This window comes from Neomonachus schauinslandi, chromosome X, assembly GCF_002201575.2.
Source record: "Neomonachus schauinslandi chromosome X, ASM220157v2, whole genome shotgun sequence".
Classification (NCBI taxonomy): Eukaryota; Metazoa; Chordata; class Mammalia; order Carnivora; family Phocidae; genus Neomonachus; species Neomonachus schauinslandi.
This window is the reverse complement of record NC_058419.1, coordinates 34038471-34054607: the sequence shown is the minus strand read 5'-3', so window position 1 is coordinate 34054607 and position 16137 is coordinate 34038471. Positions and strand designations below refer to the sequence as shown.

Genomic DNA, 16137 nt, shown 5'->3' with positions numbered 1-16137 from the left:
GAAAGAATGAATTTAAAAAGGTACCAGGTCATAGGAGAAAAGCTGGAAGAGGGGCGTATCAGAGCTCTTAGAAAAACCATGATAATGTAACTTGGGTTTACTTTGTGATGCCAGACTCTAGGTGAATTACTCTTATTTCTGTATTCTGCATTTTTACATTATCTTTTTATTGGTTAATTCTAAGGGATAATAGGGCATTGAAGGCCTAGTTTCTATTTTCTTTTTTTTTTAAGATTTTATTTATCTATCTGAGAGTGACAGAGAGTACAGAAGGAGAGGGAGAAGCAGACCCCCACCGAGCCGGCTGCTCGATGTGGGGCTTCATCCCAGGACCCTGGGATCATGACCTAAGCCAAAGGCAGATGCTTAACCAACTGAGCCACCCAGGCGCCCCCCTAGTTTCTATTTTCATGTTTGTCAATAACTGTGTAATCTAGATGAAGTCACTTAGCTTTGAGCCTCCTTTCCCTGATTTGTAGAATGAGAAGATTGTCTTAGATTCTCTAAAATTGCTTTTATCTCAAAAACAGGATTATTCTAAGGCCTTTCTTAGGTAGATATGTGCAATAAACAGAGATTGTCTTCAATGACCGAGCTTACCCTTTTTGCTTTCCTTACTCTGAAAACCAGGTACCCCAAGAACTTCCTTTTTCCCTCTCCCATCATAACTTGTTTTATGGAAATACTCTAAATCAAAATTAAAGACAGATACAGACTATATTAACAAGAAATAAATATTACCCTTTCTTCCCACTCAAACTTCAAAATAAAGCAATATTACTATAACAGGTTTTACTTGTTTTTTGTAATAAGAACCAGTTTCATAAGTGAAACTACCTCAAAAAAAAAAAGAGAGAGAGAGAGAGCTCTGAGGGAGTTGAAGCAAAATTGTGTAGTGTGATTGAAAATAGCCATATATAATTTCTAAAAGTTAAATCCTGGAGTAGTCTTTGTCAGATTGGAGCACGAGCTCTTAAATCATCTCAAAATGGAGACAGTTTTGTAGATATCATAGAATCATAGCTTTTTTCAACAATAAAGATTATGTTTGTCAATATACTCTTGGGATACTAATCTGATTTTTCGGAGATCACTTTTGCCGAACAATATTATAGGTGCATTCCAAAAACTGCAATTACATATTCACTTATATTTTTTAGTCAGCCAAATCAGATAACTGAAACCACAGAATTCATCCAGGGACTGGATTTAAACATTTTCCTTTATTAACTCATTAAATAAATCAAATAATTGCCCAAATGTTTTTTACTTTGTACATCTAATTTTATAGCTATCAGATTTGGTTTCTGTATCCTTTCTAAAATATATAACTAAATGAAATTAAAGCCTTTATTTTACCCAGAAGCTGCTGCATCCCACTCAACCCTGTGCTCAAATTCCACTATCTCTAACACTTTAAGAAGCTCTTATGGGCCCAGCAACAACCAGTTAGCCACCAGGATGGAGATGTTCTAACAATGATCAAAGAAAACAAAGGTCATAATTAAACTATTATAACTCATGTGCCAAGCCACAATGAATATAAAACACACTGAATATCTGCTCTTTTTCAGCACTGAACAAACAAAACACAGTGGGATATACAAATGTGTTAATCCCAAACTCTGCCTACAAGAGTTTATAATAAAATTGTACGTACACACGTGTGTGTTTGTATGTGTTGGTAGGAAGCAGAAATTTGTATAAAGAGATAATGAACAATGTGGGGTTATGTGCTAATGATGCAATAATGTATTGAACACATAATACATAGTTCAGAAGCTCAGTAGAGGGACATGTCTCCATGATCAGCTGGTGAGCAAAGGGCTCACAATGGCAGCATTTAAATGACTATCATAAGGCAGATGGCATTTTCCCAGCTACCAAATTGCTTCATAAACAGTCCTTTTCAGACTTTCTAAATATACTCAAAGTCAACCCAACTTTGAGGAAAAGTAAAGAAACCCAGTTTAACTATACATATACTTTTTAGGATTGCATGCTTCTACTAATAGTTTAATAAAAATACAACAGCTTCTATCTCTATAACTTTTAGAGATATATTTTTATCACACTGCTATCTAATACTTGTGAAGGAAAAATAGATACAGTTTAAAATGTCATGACAAATACTATGAAGCAGAAACACGATAGCAAAAACATTATGATAAAAACTTACTAATATATTGATAAAAATTTACCTGTTACTATCTGCCATGTTAAAAATGGCATTAAAACATAAATAAAATGACCATGAATAAAATGAGCAATACATGTACAACTACCCTTAAAAGGGTTTCTGCTAGTCCCTATAATTAAAAAGTGTTGAGATTAGGTACTACAAAGTTAAATTATCTCCATGTCTTTTCTGAAAATTTTCTTGATTGCCCTTCCCGGCATTCATACTTCATCTATTCTAGTCCAGTTAATTTTATGTTCATGTCTTAAATGACTCATTCTGAATAGTTCATAAGGCCTTGGAAGACACCTTCTAGGATCATGTATCAATATTTCAGGTTGCCAAATATTTATTGAAAGTTCACTCTGTATCAGGCTTCATACCTGGCATTAGGAATATAGAGGTGAATAAACAGGGCCCTAGCCCCCAAGGAACTTACTCACTATTTAAAAAAATACTTGAATAATTTAAATGTTACTAGTCTAGCATTTTCTAATTTATTGTCACTAGGTAGAATTACTAATTTTCAGCATCAGCCTTGAATAATTTCTGGAGAAATTTCAAAATCATCAATGACTAAATTCAGTGACTCTGACTAAGGGTAACTAATGGAGAGCTGAGATATCCATTTCTAATTAAAAGCCTTGGGGCAGGGCACCTGGGTGGCTCAGTTGGTTAAGCGACTGCCTTCCGCTCAGGTCATGATCCTGGAGTCCCGGGATCGAGTCCCACATCAGGCTCCCTGCTCAGCAGGGAGTCTGCTTCTCCCTCTGACCCTCCTCCCTCTCATGCTCTCTGTCTCTCATCCTCTCTCTCGCAAATAAATAAAATCTTTAAAAAAAAAAATTAAAATCCTTGGGGCAAATAATGGTTTTGTAATATCCCTTAGGAAATAAGATGAAATGTAGAAATGTATAATGCCTATGTCTACGTGACAGCAAATGTTTGGCAGCAAATAATGTACTGCATCATTTCTGGGTAGTACTGTCGATGTAAGAATTAGAATAAGAATCCTTTTCCAAAGAGGCTTTTTAATAATGCAAGTGGAATGTATTGGAGGTGCCACATCAGTCCATCTTTCAATGCATATGTCAATAAGCATGAAATACCACGAAATCTCAGTGGTATTTTTTGAGGTGTTACAGTGCTATAGAATGTGGGCTTTGGTATCAGATGAACATGGGTTTAAATCCTTACATTACTATCTTCTCACCTTGGGTAAATCACTTTTTATTTCTAAATAACAATTTATTCATCTATAAAACAGAAATAAATATCTAACTGAGATGGCATTGAGGGTTTGAGGTCATGTCTAAAGAACATCTGGCACTTGGTATATGTGGGATATCTTAATAGTATAAATAAAATTACTTTTAGGAATTTATTTCAGTAGAATGTTATTTTGGAAGCCCTAAATAAAAGTGATCAGGAAAATTATATTTAAGTTCACATGCCAGAAACTTCTGACAATGTGTCCCAAATGAAGGATAGTTTAATAAAATGAGATCAAAGAACAGGAAAAAAAAATAAGATATCTCATTAAGTCAGCTACAAATAGTCAGCTTCTAGCCTTGTGAATAATATTTGATTAGTGTTTTTGTGTACTATATATATACACATATATATATTCATATATACTTTTGTTACCATTTCCATGTTTAAAAAAAAAGTTTTTGTCTGTCATTATGAAAACAGAGCTACCTAGATGAAGTGTCCTATATGAGAGGCAGTGACTGGCCCTCTGGGACCTAGATGGAGAGGTGTGCTGTGTAGTAGGAATCTTTGCTATCCCGGGTCAGAGATGGAAAACTTTAAGCTCCAGACAAATAATCCAGTTCCCATCCTGATTCCCTTTCTTTACTATCTTTTTGGACTTCGCATAAACAAGAGAAATAGAGAATAAAATATACATAGGGCCAAATGAGGAAAGAGAATAGTAAAAGTTTTGTGTATAAATCTTACATCCTCAATGATAGACTGACCAACCTCTCTGGGATTCCATTTCAGAAGACATTTGGCAAAAGATCAAATTGCCTCTTGTTGCAGCCTCATTTTTCAGTTGTCTGCATAGACCTTTAAGGTAATAAAGGGTGTCTAGACCTGAATCCGGTTTAGTTCAGTGGATAACTTATAAGGACAGAAGAAACACAAATAGTAAAAATATGTTATTTTGGGTCAAAGACTGTAGTTGATATCTTAAATATTTAACTCAATCATACACAATGTTTCAATTTATCCTCAAAGAACCGTGTAGAGAAAACAGGTAATTTTCTTGAGCTTTTGGAAGGGAAACTAAATCCCAAAGTGGATATACACATACAAATAACATGTGGCACAGCAGAGAGCAGATACTAAAACAAGTCTTTTTCCTCCCTTCCCTACACTCATTAGAACCATAGAATATGGGCGCCTGGGTGGCTCAGTCGTTAAGCGTCTGCCTTCGGCTCAGGTCGTGATCCCAGGGTCCCGGGATCGAGTCCCACATCGGGCTCCCTGCTCGGCGGGAAGCCTGCTTCTCCCTCTCCCACTCCCCCTGCTTGTGTTCCCTGTCTCGCTGTGTCTCTCTGTCAAATAAACAAAATCTTTAAAAAAAAAAAAAAAAGAACCATAGAATATGTTTTCTTCTGTGCCCTGTAGATTGGAAGCAGGTTAAGCACCTGTTAACAGGATTGATGTTTTGCACATAAAATCTCTAATACAGCTTCTTATTCTAAGTAAGAATCCTTTAAACTCAAGCAGGATAACTGCTGTTCATGGATAGTGGGGCCCTGAGCTCATTCAGATTCACATTAGGACTACTCTGGAAGGCCACTGGGGGAATGGTTATAGCCAAAGGCTAGCAGGTATTTCAAGTAACTCTACACTTTAATGAAAATCTCTCTAGTTCTGAGCCTGGTTTCCCTTTGTTAGATGTCAACTTATTTGTAAGAGAATTGGAGGCATGAGGTACAGGACAGGATTTTATAGGTTTACTCACCAATGAGTTCTGTTTTCTGAAATATGGCAGACAAGGCTTTTTGGAACAACACTACCAAACGAGCATATTAGATATACGTGTATACGTGTGTGTGTGTGTGTGTGTGTGTGTGTACATGTCAAAGAACTAACAAGATAGTAAGGAATTATGAAGGCAAAATTTTAGTCAAGGTTGGAACCCAGGTATAGGGTCAGGATTGAAGCAACTTTTGCCCAATAGATATTGGCTAAACAAGGGAGTTTGAAAGTATGCAGACAGGAACACAAACCAATCATCCTCATTTTAAGTTGGCACCCTACAGAAGTATACCCTGATGCGAGGGTAAACCTGAACCACACTCACACCCGTATGGTTTGTAAGGAAAAGCACCTTGGAGTTGCCTTGGAGAAGGAAACTCTTTTTTATCATTTTTAACCACAAGCCAGAACACACAGTGATTTGCAGTGGTCAAAAAAGTTCAAGCTATAAATTTAGTTGAGAATAGTCTTAGAATATAGTGCCCAATGCATCAATTAAAAAAAAAAAAAAACAGCACACAATGCAACTGACAAAAAGATAAAATTGAAGAGGTACTTCACAAAAGAAATCCAAATGAGTTTGAGTACCTTTACAAATGCGGTGCTCAAACTTACAAGTAATCAGGGAAATTAAAACTGCAATTAAATACCAATAAATAGTCACTAGATCAGCAGAAATTAACATGTGATTATAGTTGTGTTGCAAACATGTGGAACAACAGGAACTCATACCCTGTGGTGGAAATGAATGTAAATTGATACAACTATTGAAAAATAATACAGCATTATATAGCAATATTAGAAAAGTATATGCCCTATAATCCAGAACTTCCATTGTTGAGTATACATCCTAGAGAATGGCTTACAACTAAGCATCAACATATGTGTAAAAGAACTATTTGTAGCAGTAATGCTTATAATTACCCCAAACTGGAAGCAATTAAATTATACAAGAAGCAGTAAAATGGATCCTGAAATTGCTGCCTTTAGTAATACAATCCAATATCATACAGATAAGAAAGCTGAGGCACCAGAAAGATATCCAAAATCACACATATTTTAAGTGACAGAGGTGAGATTTGCCTCCAAGCCATCAAACCCTTCTCATAAATTTGTTCTGTAGGAAATGGATGACACTAGGTTAAACTACATGAAGTTCTGAACCTAGTTGGTCTGAAATCACCTTGCAGTGTAGCAGCCTATTTCTCCCTAGCTTTCTCACTCAAAATGACTTTCTATACGGTCTTCTATTGGCGAAAAAAGTTTCCTCTGCTCTTTTCCTTTAAAAGTCTTCATTGCTAAAGAGCCTTGGTTGCTTTTTTATTCCGGTTTTCATTTTCTTAAGTGACTATGGCCAAAAAAAAAAAAAAAAATCAAAAAAACAAAACAAAACAAAAACAACAACAACAACAAAACAGTCTGATTAGCCACAGGGAATGGAAATGATGAAAGCAATTACAACTGTCGACATCGGCCAAAAAATATAATCTTTGGCATGCATTTGTACTAGTCACCCACTTCTGGGCAACAGTCTTCCCAAATTAAAAAACCCGTAAGAATCTTTTTCTGGAAGAGTGAACCAGAGAGGGAGGGAGAGAGTGAAAGCAAGTGAGATCTTTGGAGGAAAAAAAAAATTTTTTTTTTTTGTTTCCTATTTCTGTCTTGAAGCCAGACGATCCACTTGCAGTTCTCCCTACCCTCCCTCTCTCTCCATATTCGGCTCCCACTCCCTCACCCCCGGCACCCACCCCTCCCCTCCTGGTGGGAAGCCCTCAAATCAACAATGCCGAGCCGAGGGAAACAAATAAAACAAATACACTGGTCCAGACAAGCAATTGATAAAACTTTGCAAAAAAGAAACAAAAAAGGAAAAACTAACCAACCTCAACCAACCAGCCCCCGAGCCACCCGGGGGCGCCTCCTACATCCTGTCGCACAGTCACACACGAAAGCCAGTGCGCCGGAGCCAGAGATCAGGAGCCGCCATCATCCGCAGCCAGGGGAGCAGGAAATACCGACGCGGCCCCGACAGATATGGAAACGGTAGTCAACACCGGGACTGCCCCCCAGGATGAGATGCCCAGCTTGCAGGGCAGCCAGGTCTCACAGGTGCTGCCCAAGCCAGGCCCGCAGCCCAGTGCCCAGGACCCGCCACAGACGCCCAGCCAAGGGGGCCCAGCCAGCACATTGGCGGAAATGGCGGCTGTCGGCCAGAGCAGCCATGGTGGCTCTAGCGGTGAGAAGCAGAAGCAGCAGCAACAGCACATCGATTGCCTGGTATGTGGGGACAAGTCCAACGGCAAGCACTACGGCCAGTTCACATGCGAGGGCTGCAAGAGCTTCTTCAAGCGCAGTTTGGGGAAGAGCCTGAACTTCACGTGTCATGCCAACCAAGACTGTCGCATTGACCGGCACCAACGCAACCGGTGCCAGTACTGCCGCTTCAAAAAGTGCATCGACGTGGGTATGAAAAGAGAAGTAGTGCATAAGAACGGGAGACCGCTCGCCCAGCCAACCGATGGGCAGTTAGTGATGGCCAACGGGGAATCCCTCAACTCCCGCTCTAACCTGTCTGGATATATTTCTCTGCTGCTCGGTGCCGAGCCCTATACCCTGTTTGGGTCCGGCAGTGAATGCGTGCAGCCCAACGATGTCTTGACCCTTGAGAACATTTGCGAACAGGCTGCCCGGGTGCTCTTCGGCGCCGTTGAATGGGCCCGGAAGATGCCCTTGTTCCCTGACCTGTCCATCAATGACCAAGTGGCCCTGCTTCGCCTCACCTGGTGTGACCTGTTCATGCTGAACTGGGCACAGTGCTCCATGCCCCTCCATATCATCCCGTACCTGGCCACCACCAGCTTATGCACCTCGCCGGCATCCTCCAACCAGGGGTCCATCTTTATGGACCACGTAAAGATTTTCCAAGAGCAAATGGAAAAGTTCAAAGCTCTGCACGTCGACCCCCCCGAGTACAGCTGCCTCAAAGCCATAGTCCTGTTCACTTCAGATGCCCCTGGCCTCTCGGATGTAGCCAATGTGGAAAGCTTCCAGGAAAAGTCCCAGTGTGCTTTGGAACAATACGTTAGGAGCCAGTACTCCAACCAACCAACGCGATTTGGAAAGCTTTTGCTTCGCCTCCCTTCCCTCCGCACAGTCTCCTCCTCAGTGATAGAGCAATTATTTTTCGTCCACTTGGTAGGTAAAACCTCCATCAAAACCCTCATCCGGGATATGTTACTGTCCGGTAACAGTGGTAACTAGCTGTTTATGGCAATTCAAAAAATAAATCAAAATAAGAAGGGGCACTGAAACAGAGAGAGAGAAAAGGCAAAAGACTGGCTTGTTTGCTTAAAATTCCTTCTGTTAAAGGATAGATGTTACAAGTTTGCTAAAAGAAGAGAGGGAAAGAATTTAATGGACTGTGAGTTTAAAAAAAAAAAAAAGACTGTTTACAGAATACCAAAAAAAACAAAAAACAAAAAAACAACAAAAAAAAACAAAACAAAAAAACTCCTGTGTGGGTCAGAACAGCCTGCTACTTATTTTTGTATAAAAAGGAAATTAGCCTTTCTCTCTCTCTCTCTTTTTTTTTTTTTTTGGTAAATTTTTGAAAAATATTGCTAAAAGTGCATTTAAGGAGATTGGAAGAAAACTAGCAGAATAGAGAAAGTAAGTTTTTTTTTCCAAATTATTAATTGTCCTTTGTCTATGTATCTCTAGCTGTTCTTTTCTGTACTGTTCTAGTTCCAAACCAGTTTATTCTGTGCTTCTATAATAACTTTTGGTATAATCTTGGTATCTTAAATGCTGTGTATCCTTAAAATATATGTTCTGCAAGAATTAAAACTGAGTCCATGAAAATATCTTAGGAAGACATCAAACTTTAAAAGGCAACTCAAAGATGATGGAAACACACTTATAAGTGGTATCCAAAAATTTTACGTGAAATTGAGCACTCTAATTTGAGAACTGAAGGAACCACATACAACACTTAGGTTCCTTTACCCTGCTTCTCCCCTCAAAAGACACCCTGACTAACCTAGATTTTTAAAAATAGTTTAGAGAATGAACTGTGGGATTTATTGGCAGCAAGGAATGTGTCTAAGACACATGCTGTCGTTTTGAATAAAAAGTGAACTTTTGTCATTTGAATTGAGTCCCACTTAGTTCTTGAATTGTTATGAAAATCCTATATTTATATATTTGGAAATCCTTTTAATTATAATTGTTGGCATTATCTCCTTTAAAAAAAATGTGATTGAAATCGGCATGACAAAATAACACTGTCTGCACTTACAGGTAACATGATTGATTCGGTATCTTAGAGTTTACAGTTTGTTTTTAAATTAAAGTTTTTTTTTTCTTAAGTGCAATATTTCAGTATACTGTAAAAGTTATAATAACCAAACTATTTGGTCAAGTGTTATATTCCAAGAAAATTGAAAGTACTCAGAAATTAAAGTATTATTTATTTAATGTCTTAAAAACTAATCTTTTTCTGAGCCACCCTATACCCCAAATGAGAGTAAACCATCTGCCCTAGGCCTGGTCCCCCAGGGGATTCCATACCACACAAACCCACCAATTTTGAAAGAGCCTTCCAAAGTTTCATGGAAACAAATAAGTAGACACAGTGCATCGATTTATATATGCAGAGAAATTTCTCTCAGGATTGTATTTTAGGATTTTAAGAAGGTAGATGATAGGGGAGGATGACAAGCAAGTCATGAACAATTTGGTCACAAAAATCTCTTTATGATTTCACAGGTCAGAAATATCTACCTGTTGGTATGGGGAAAAAAAAGACTCAAAAGTTTACAGATGCTTGAGAGAAATCGTCTTAAGTATAAGAGATTGACTTAAGTTAAATGATCTGGAAAAAGAAAGTTATAAAATGACCATGTAATTTTGGTCTAAAAGGTGTACCTTTTTCTAATTTCTCAAAGCGAGTTTTCTTTCCATGCAGAAACAAACATATCAAAGCTCAATTGTTTAAATTGAAGTATAATTGAAATACGACATGATGTTAGTTTTGTGTGTACAACATAACGACCCCACATCCTCACCAACACTTGTTATTTTTTGTCTTTTTGATAATAGCTATTTTGATAATTAGGGAGGTGATATCTCACTGCTGTTATGAGGCATATTCATATTTCCCTGATGAGTGATGTTGAGCATCCTTTCATGCATCTGTTGGCTATCTGGATGCTCCTGTGGAAAAATGTCTTTTCAGATCCTCTGCTTATTTTTAAAACAGATTTCTTGGGGTTTTGTTGTTGTTGTTGGGTTATGGGAGTCCTTTAAATATTTTGGAAATTAGCCCCTTAATGGATATATGATTTGGAAATATCTTTTCCCATTCAGTAGGTTGCTTTTTTATTTTGTTGATGGTTTCTTATCCTGTGCAGAAGCTTTTTAGTTTAATGGAGTCTCATTTGTTTATTTTTGCTTTTGTTACCATTGCTTCTATAGTCATATCCAAAATGATGTCCCTTAGACCAATGTCCAGGAACTTACCACCTACGTTTTCTTCTAGGAGTTTTATGGTTTCTGGTCTTACATTCAAGTTTTTAATCCATTTTGAGTTCATTTTTTCTCCATTTGTTTGTTTCAATGTGAAAATATTTGTTTATTTTTTTTTACAAATGTATTATGGTAATATAAGATATGAACAATGTGAAAAACTGGATGGGAAGATACGATAACTCTATTATTTTTGCAACTTTTCTGTATATCTGAAATTATTCCAAAAATAAAGTTCTTTAAAATCTGTATATTAAGTGTGTATTCTTCCTTTCTGTATCTTCTTATTATATTCCACTAGGAGTGCCTGGGTGGCTCAGTTGGTTAACCATCCAACTCTTGATTTCATCTAGGGTCGTGATCTCAAGGTCATGAGATCAAACCCCATATTGGCTCCACGCTCAGGGCAGAATGTGCTTGAGATTCCCTCTCTCCTTCACCTTCTGCCCCTCACCCTTCTCATGTGCTCACTCTCTCTCTCTCTCTCAAATAAATAAATAAATACATAAATAAAATCTGTATGCTTGAGATTCCCTCTTTCCTTCACCTTCTGGCCCTCACCCTTCTCCTGTGCTCATTCTCTTGAATAAATAAATGAATAAATAAATAAATAAATAAATAAAATCTATATTCTACTAGATTGTTTGTATTTCTAGGTGATTACTATTTTGCTTTGAGGTATAATATTCATAGAGTGAAGTGCAAAAATCTTAATTGTATAGATCAGTAGGTTTTTTTAGATCAGTAATTTTTTAAACACACATATATACACACACAGTTGTAACCCAGTCAGTAAGCAACACCATGCCCCAAGAGATAATCACTATTTTGACTTCTCTCACAATAGCTAAATACCTGTTCTTGAACTTCATATAAATGGAATCACACAGTATTTTGTTTTGTTTGTTCATTTATTTTGTTTTTTAAATTCCACATATAAGTGAAATCATATGGTATTTGTCTTTCTCTGTCTGATGTATTTCACTTAGTGTAATCTAGGCTCATCCATGTTGTGGCAAATGGAACATTTTAATTCTTTTTTATGGCTGAGTAATATTCCTGTGTGTGTGTGTGTGTGTGTGTGTGTGCCACATCTTCTTTATCTATGATACCATAGGGTACTTGCCTTTCTAACTTTGGCCTACTTCAGTTATAATGCCCTCTAGATTCATCCATGTTGTATTTGTGGTTTTTCCAGTTTTCTTCTTATAATTGATTTCTAGTTTTATACCATTGTGGTTGGAAAAGACGCTTGATATGATTTTAGTCTTCTTAAATTTATTGAGACTTGTTTTGTGGCCTAACGTGATCTATCTTGAAGAATGCTCCACGTGCACTTGAGAAGAATGTGTATTCTGCTACTTTTCAGTGGAATATTCTGTATATATATATTTATCTGGTCTAATATGTAATTTAAGGTTTATGTTTTCATATTAATTTTCTGTCTGGATGATCTATTCATTGATGTAAGTGGGGTATTCAAGTCCTCTACTATTATTGTATTACTGTCAATTTCTCTCCCTTTATGTCTATTAGTATTTGCTCTATGTATTTAGGTCCTTCTATGTTCGGTGCATAAATATTTTAAAATATTATAACTTCTTGGTGGATTGACCCCTTTATCAGTATGTAGTGTCTTTTGTTATGTCTTTTTTTTTAAAAGCCTATTTTGTCTAATAGCAGTATAGGTACCCCTAATTTCTGGTGGGTTCTATTGGTATGACACCTCTTTTTCCATCCCTTCACTTTCAGTCTGTGTGTGTCCTTATATCCGAAGTGAGTCTTTATAAAAGACAGCATAATAGATGGGTCTTGTGTTTTGTGTTTTTTTAATCTATTCGTACACTATGTCTTCTGATTGGAGAACTTAATCTATTGAAATTTAAAGTAATTATTGATAGGTATATACTTATGGTAATTCTGTTCATTGTTTTCTGGCTGTTTTGTGGTTCCTCTCTGTTCCTTTCTTCTTCTCTTGCTCTCTTTTCTTGTGGTTTGATGACTTTCTATAGTGTTATGCTTAGATTCCTTTCTCATTATCTTTTGTGTATCTGCTATGGATTTTTGCTTTGTGGTTACCATAAGGCTCATATATAGCAGTCTAGATATTTAACAATCTATTTTAGTTGATAGCAGGCTAAGGTTGAATGCATCCTAGAACTCTACATTTTTCCTATCCCCACATGTTTTATGTTTTTAAAGTCACATTCTACATCTTTATGTGTATCCCTTAACTAATTCTTACAGTTACAGTTATTTTTATTACTTTTGCCTTTTATCCTAAGTACTAGCTTTATTAGTGATTAATTCACTATCCTTCCTGTATATTTACCTTTTGAGGGGAGATTTACACTTTCATATTTTTTCTTGTTCCTAATAAGTGCCCTTGTTTTTCAGCTTGAAGGAACACTTTGAACATTTCTTATAAGGCCGGCTTAATGTTGATGAATTCCTTCAGCTTCTGTTTGTCTGGAAAGCTCTTTATCTTTCATAATAATAATAACCTTACCAGTTAGAGTATTCCTGGTTGTAGGTTTTTTCCTTTCAGTGCTTTGAACATATCATGTCACTCCCTTCTGGCCTGCCAACTTCTTGCTGAGAAACCTGCTGACAGTTTTATGGAAGTGGCCTTGTACTAACAGATTGTTTTCTCTTGCGACTTTTAAGATTCTCTCTTTAGCCTTTAACTTTTGACATTTTAATTATAATGTGTCTTGGTGTGGGTCTCTTTGTATTCCTCTTGTTTGGAACTCTCTGAGCTTCCTGAACCCAGATGTCTGTTTCTTTTCCCAGGTTAGGGAAGTTTTCAGCTATTATTTCTCCAGATACGTTTTCTGCCCCCTTTTCTCTCTCTCTCTCTTCTCCTTCTGGGACCAATATAATGTGAATGTTATTCTGCTTGATGTTAAAAATAGATCCCTTAAGCTATCTTCACTTTTTAAAACTCTTTTTCTTTTTGCTGCTCTTTTTTGGTGAGTTCCACTGTCCTATCTTTTAGTGCGCTAATTTTACCTTCTGCTTCCTCTATCTGTTGTTGAACCTCTCTACTGTATTTTTCATTTCATTTATTGTATTTTTCAGCTCTGTGACTTCTGTTTGATACTTTCTTGTGTTCTCTCTTTGGTGAAATTCTCTCGATGTTTATCCAGTCTTCTCCAGAGTTTGGTGAACATCTTTATGACTGTTACCTTGAACTTTTTATCATGTGAATTACTTATCTTTGTTTCTTTAAGATTTTTTTTTGGGGGGGTGGCTATCTTGTTCTTTTGTTTGGAATATATTCTCCTGTTTCTTAATTTGGCTGAGTCTCTGCTTATTTCTATATATTAGGCAAAATGGCTGTCTCCCCAGTCTTGCAAGAGTGGCCCTGTGTAGGAGATGAACTTTATCGTTTAACATTGCCCTAGCTCTTGGCTGTCTCTTAAACCTTTATAATCATCTAAGCAACTTGATTTTCTCTTGGTAGTTCCCAGTTGTTGAGGGTGTGCCAAGTCCTGTGAGTGTTCCAAAGGGAGGGGATCTCAATTAGCACCTAGTTTTGGGCTGTTAGAAATTAGACCCCCAGACAGCAGCTTTTAAGGTATGCAAATATGCATAAGGAGATGTCTACTTAATGACAAGTGCAAAATTGGAGGCTCCAGATTAGTATATGAGCTCCTTTCTGGGAGGTATCAGTGAGCTGTAATGAGGCCAAGTGAGAACTCAAAGATGGTATCCCCCAGCCTACATTCCCTAAGAGCACTTCTGTAGCCTTTAGATGTGTGGTAAACCTGGAGGTTGCCCCTCAGACTGGAGCTCCAGATCAAGTAGATAGGCCTTTATCATGGGAAGACTGGGGGTATGTTTCAGTCTGCTGTCTGTGCAGTGCCTTTGGGGTGGTAGCTTGCAAAGAACTGTCTTTCCAATTGTTCCAGAACTATAGGGCCCCAAAATGCAACTCACCTTAGCCATTGGAGTCAGGCGCCCAAGGGGCATCCCCTATGTGGGCTGTACACACCAGACAGCCTTGAAAGGGCTGCAGCGGAGTCGTGCACAGGGGTGGGGCACTCCCCCTGGCCAGTTTTTTTTTTGCAGCTCTGGAGTGCTGCATGAGGGTGGTGCTCTTGCTGGCTGGCTTAGGCAGGGTCATAGGGAATACCACCAGGGCTAGCAAGTTAGAGGGAGAGTGAAAAAAAATGGCCTCTGCTAACATCTCTATTCTTGGAGAGAGTTCCAGTAGGCTCTTGCCCTTCCAGCAGACACTTCAAGACTAGCAGGTGAATTTTCTTTACATATGGTCTAATTGCTTTTCAGACTGCTGCTTCTGCACTGGGTCCCAGATGAATGAGTCTGCATACAAGTCCTCTAAGGGTGGAGTCTCTGTTTCCTACAGGCCCATGGCTTTTTTTTTTTTTTAAGATTTTATATATGTGAGAGAGAGAGAGAGAGAGCACGAGTGAGGGGAGGAGCAGAGGGAGAAAGAGACTCCCTGCTGAGCAGGAAACCCAACGCGGAGCTCTATCCCAGGACCCCGAGATCATGACCTGAGCTGAAGGCGGATGCTTAACCCACTGAGCCACCCAAGCACCCCAGCCCCATGGCTTTTAAAACCAGACATATTTGGAGCTCATCTCTCTGGTGTAGGTCTCAAGGGTCGGAGTGCCTGATGTGGGGCACACCCCTAAGTCCTCAGGAAGAATTTCCATATTTGTGAGATCCCTCCCAACTATGGGTTGCAGCACCGCTGGTGGGGTCTTTGGTGATACTGCATCTCTGCCTCTCTTACCCATTTTGATGTGGCCTATTTATCCTCTGTTGTGGAGCAGCTCGTTCAGGTAGTTCTCAGGTCTTTTTCAGAGGGAATTTTTCCATATGTAGCTGTAGATTTGTTATATCCGTGGGAGGAGGTGGATTCAGGATCTTCCTACAGCACCATCTTAAACTGCCTTTCAAAGCTTAATTTTAAATACCCAAAATATCCCCTAGAATAAGGAAGAAATTGATTTTTCTATATATTTTGTGTTTACATAAAAGTTTGGAGGATGAGAATATTAATAAAACTAGGAGAAAACTAAGTAATTCCCTGTCCCTACCCCTCCATTCCCTTGCCCCCACCCTCAGACTAATCTTAAATCTTTATTAATCATATAATTTTCAGGTTCTAATGACATCTTATGCTTTATGAGCATAAATACTTCCTAATTGAGATGAAATGAGGTACAGATAGGACAAAGTCAGGGACATTTTGGGGGAAGTTGCTATTATATTTCAAATTCAAGTTTTCATTTTGCCACTTTAACTTATGTCTGGGGAGGAAATGACTTTATTAATGTCAGTCTTCTCAAAGTACACTTGCCATGGTCTATTCTTAGAAGAACTATTAGAAAAATTACAGTTCTTGAGAAAACTGAGACATCCGCCTTAGTGACATGTTCTCAAGAAGAAAATTATTTGCTTCA

At 38.1% G+C, this 16137-nt stretch overlaps 2 protein-coding genes across 2 annotated transcripts in view; both read left to right on the top strand.

Annotated features, from left to right (window-relative positions):
* The window catches only part of HTR2C (5-hydroxytryptamine receptor 2C), a 299507-nt gene that overhangs the window by 176700 nt on the left and 106670 nt on the right, over positions 1–16137 (top strand). The gene's annotated exons all lie outside the window — the stretch shown is intronic.
* On the top strand, positions 7208–8434 carry LOC110577209 (COUP transcription factor 2-like). Its single transcript, XM_044911687.1, has one exon. It carries the CDS (start codon positions 7208–7210, stop codon positions 8432–8434), a length of 1227 nt encoding a protein of 408 aa, XP_044767622.1.

Bases quoted from the DNA above. Each gene is read 5' to 3' on its own strand.
- LOC110577209 (XM_044911687.1), top strand. From the start codon at position 7,208: ATGGAAACGGTAGTCAACACCGGGACTGCCCCCCAGGATGAGATGCCC.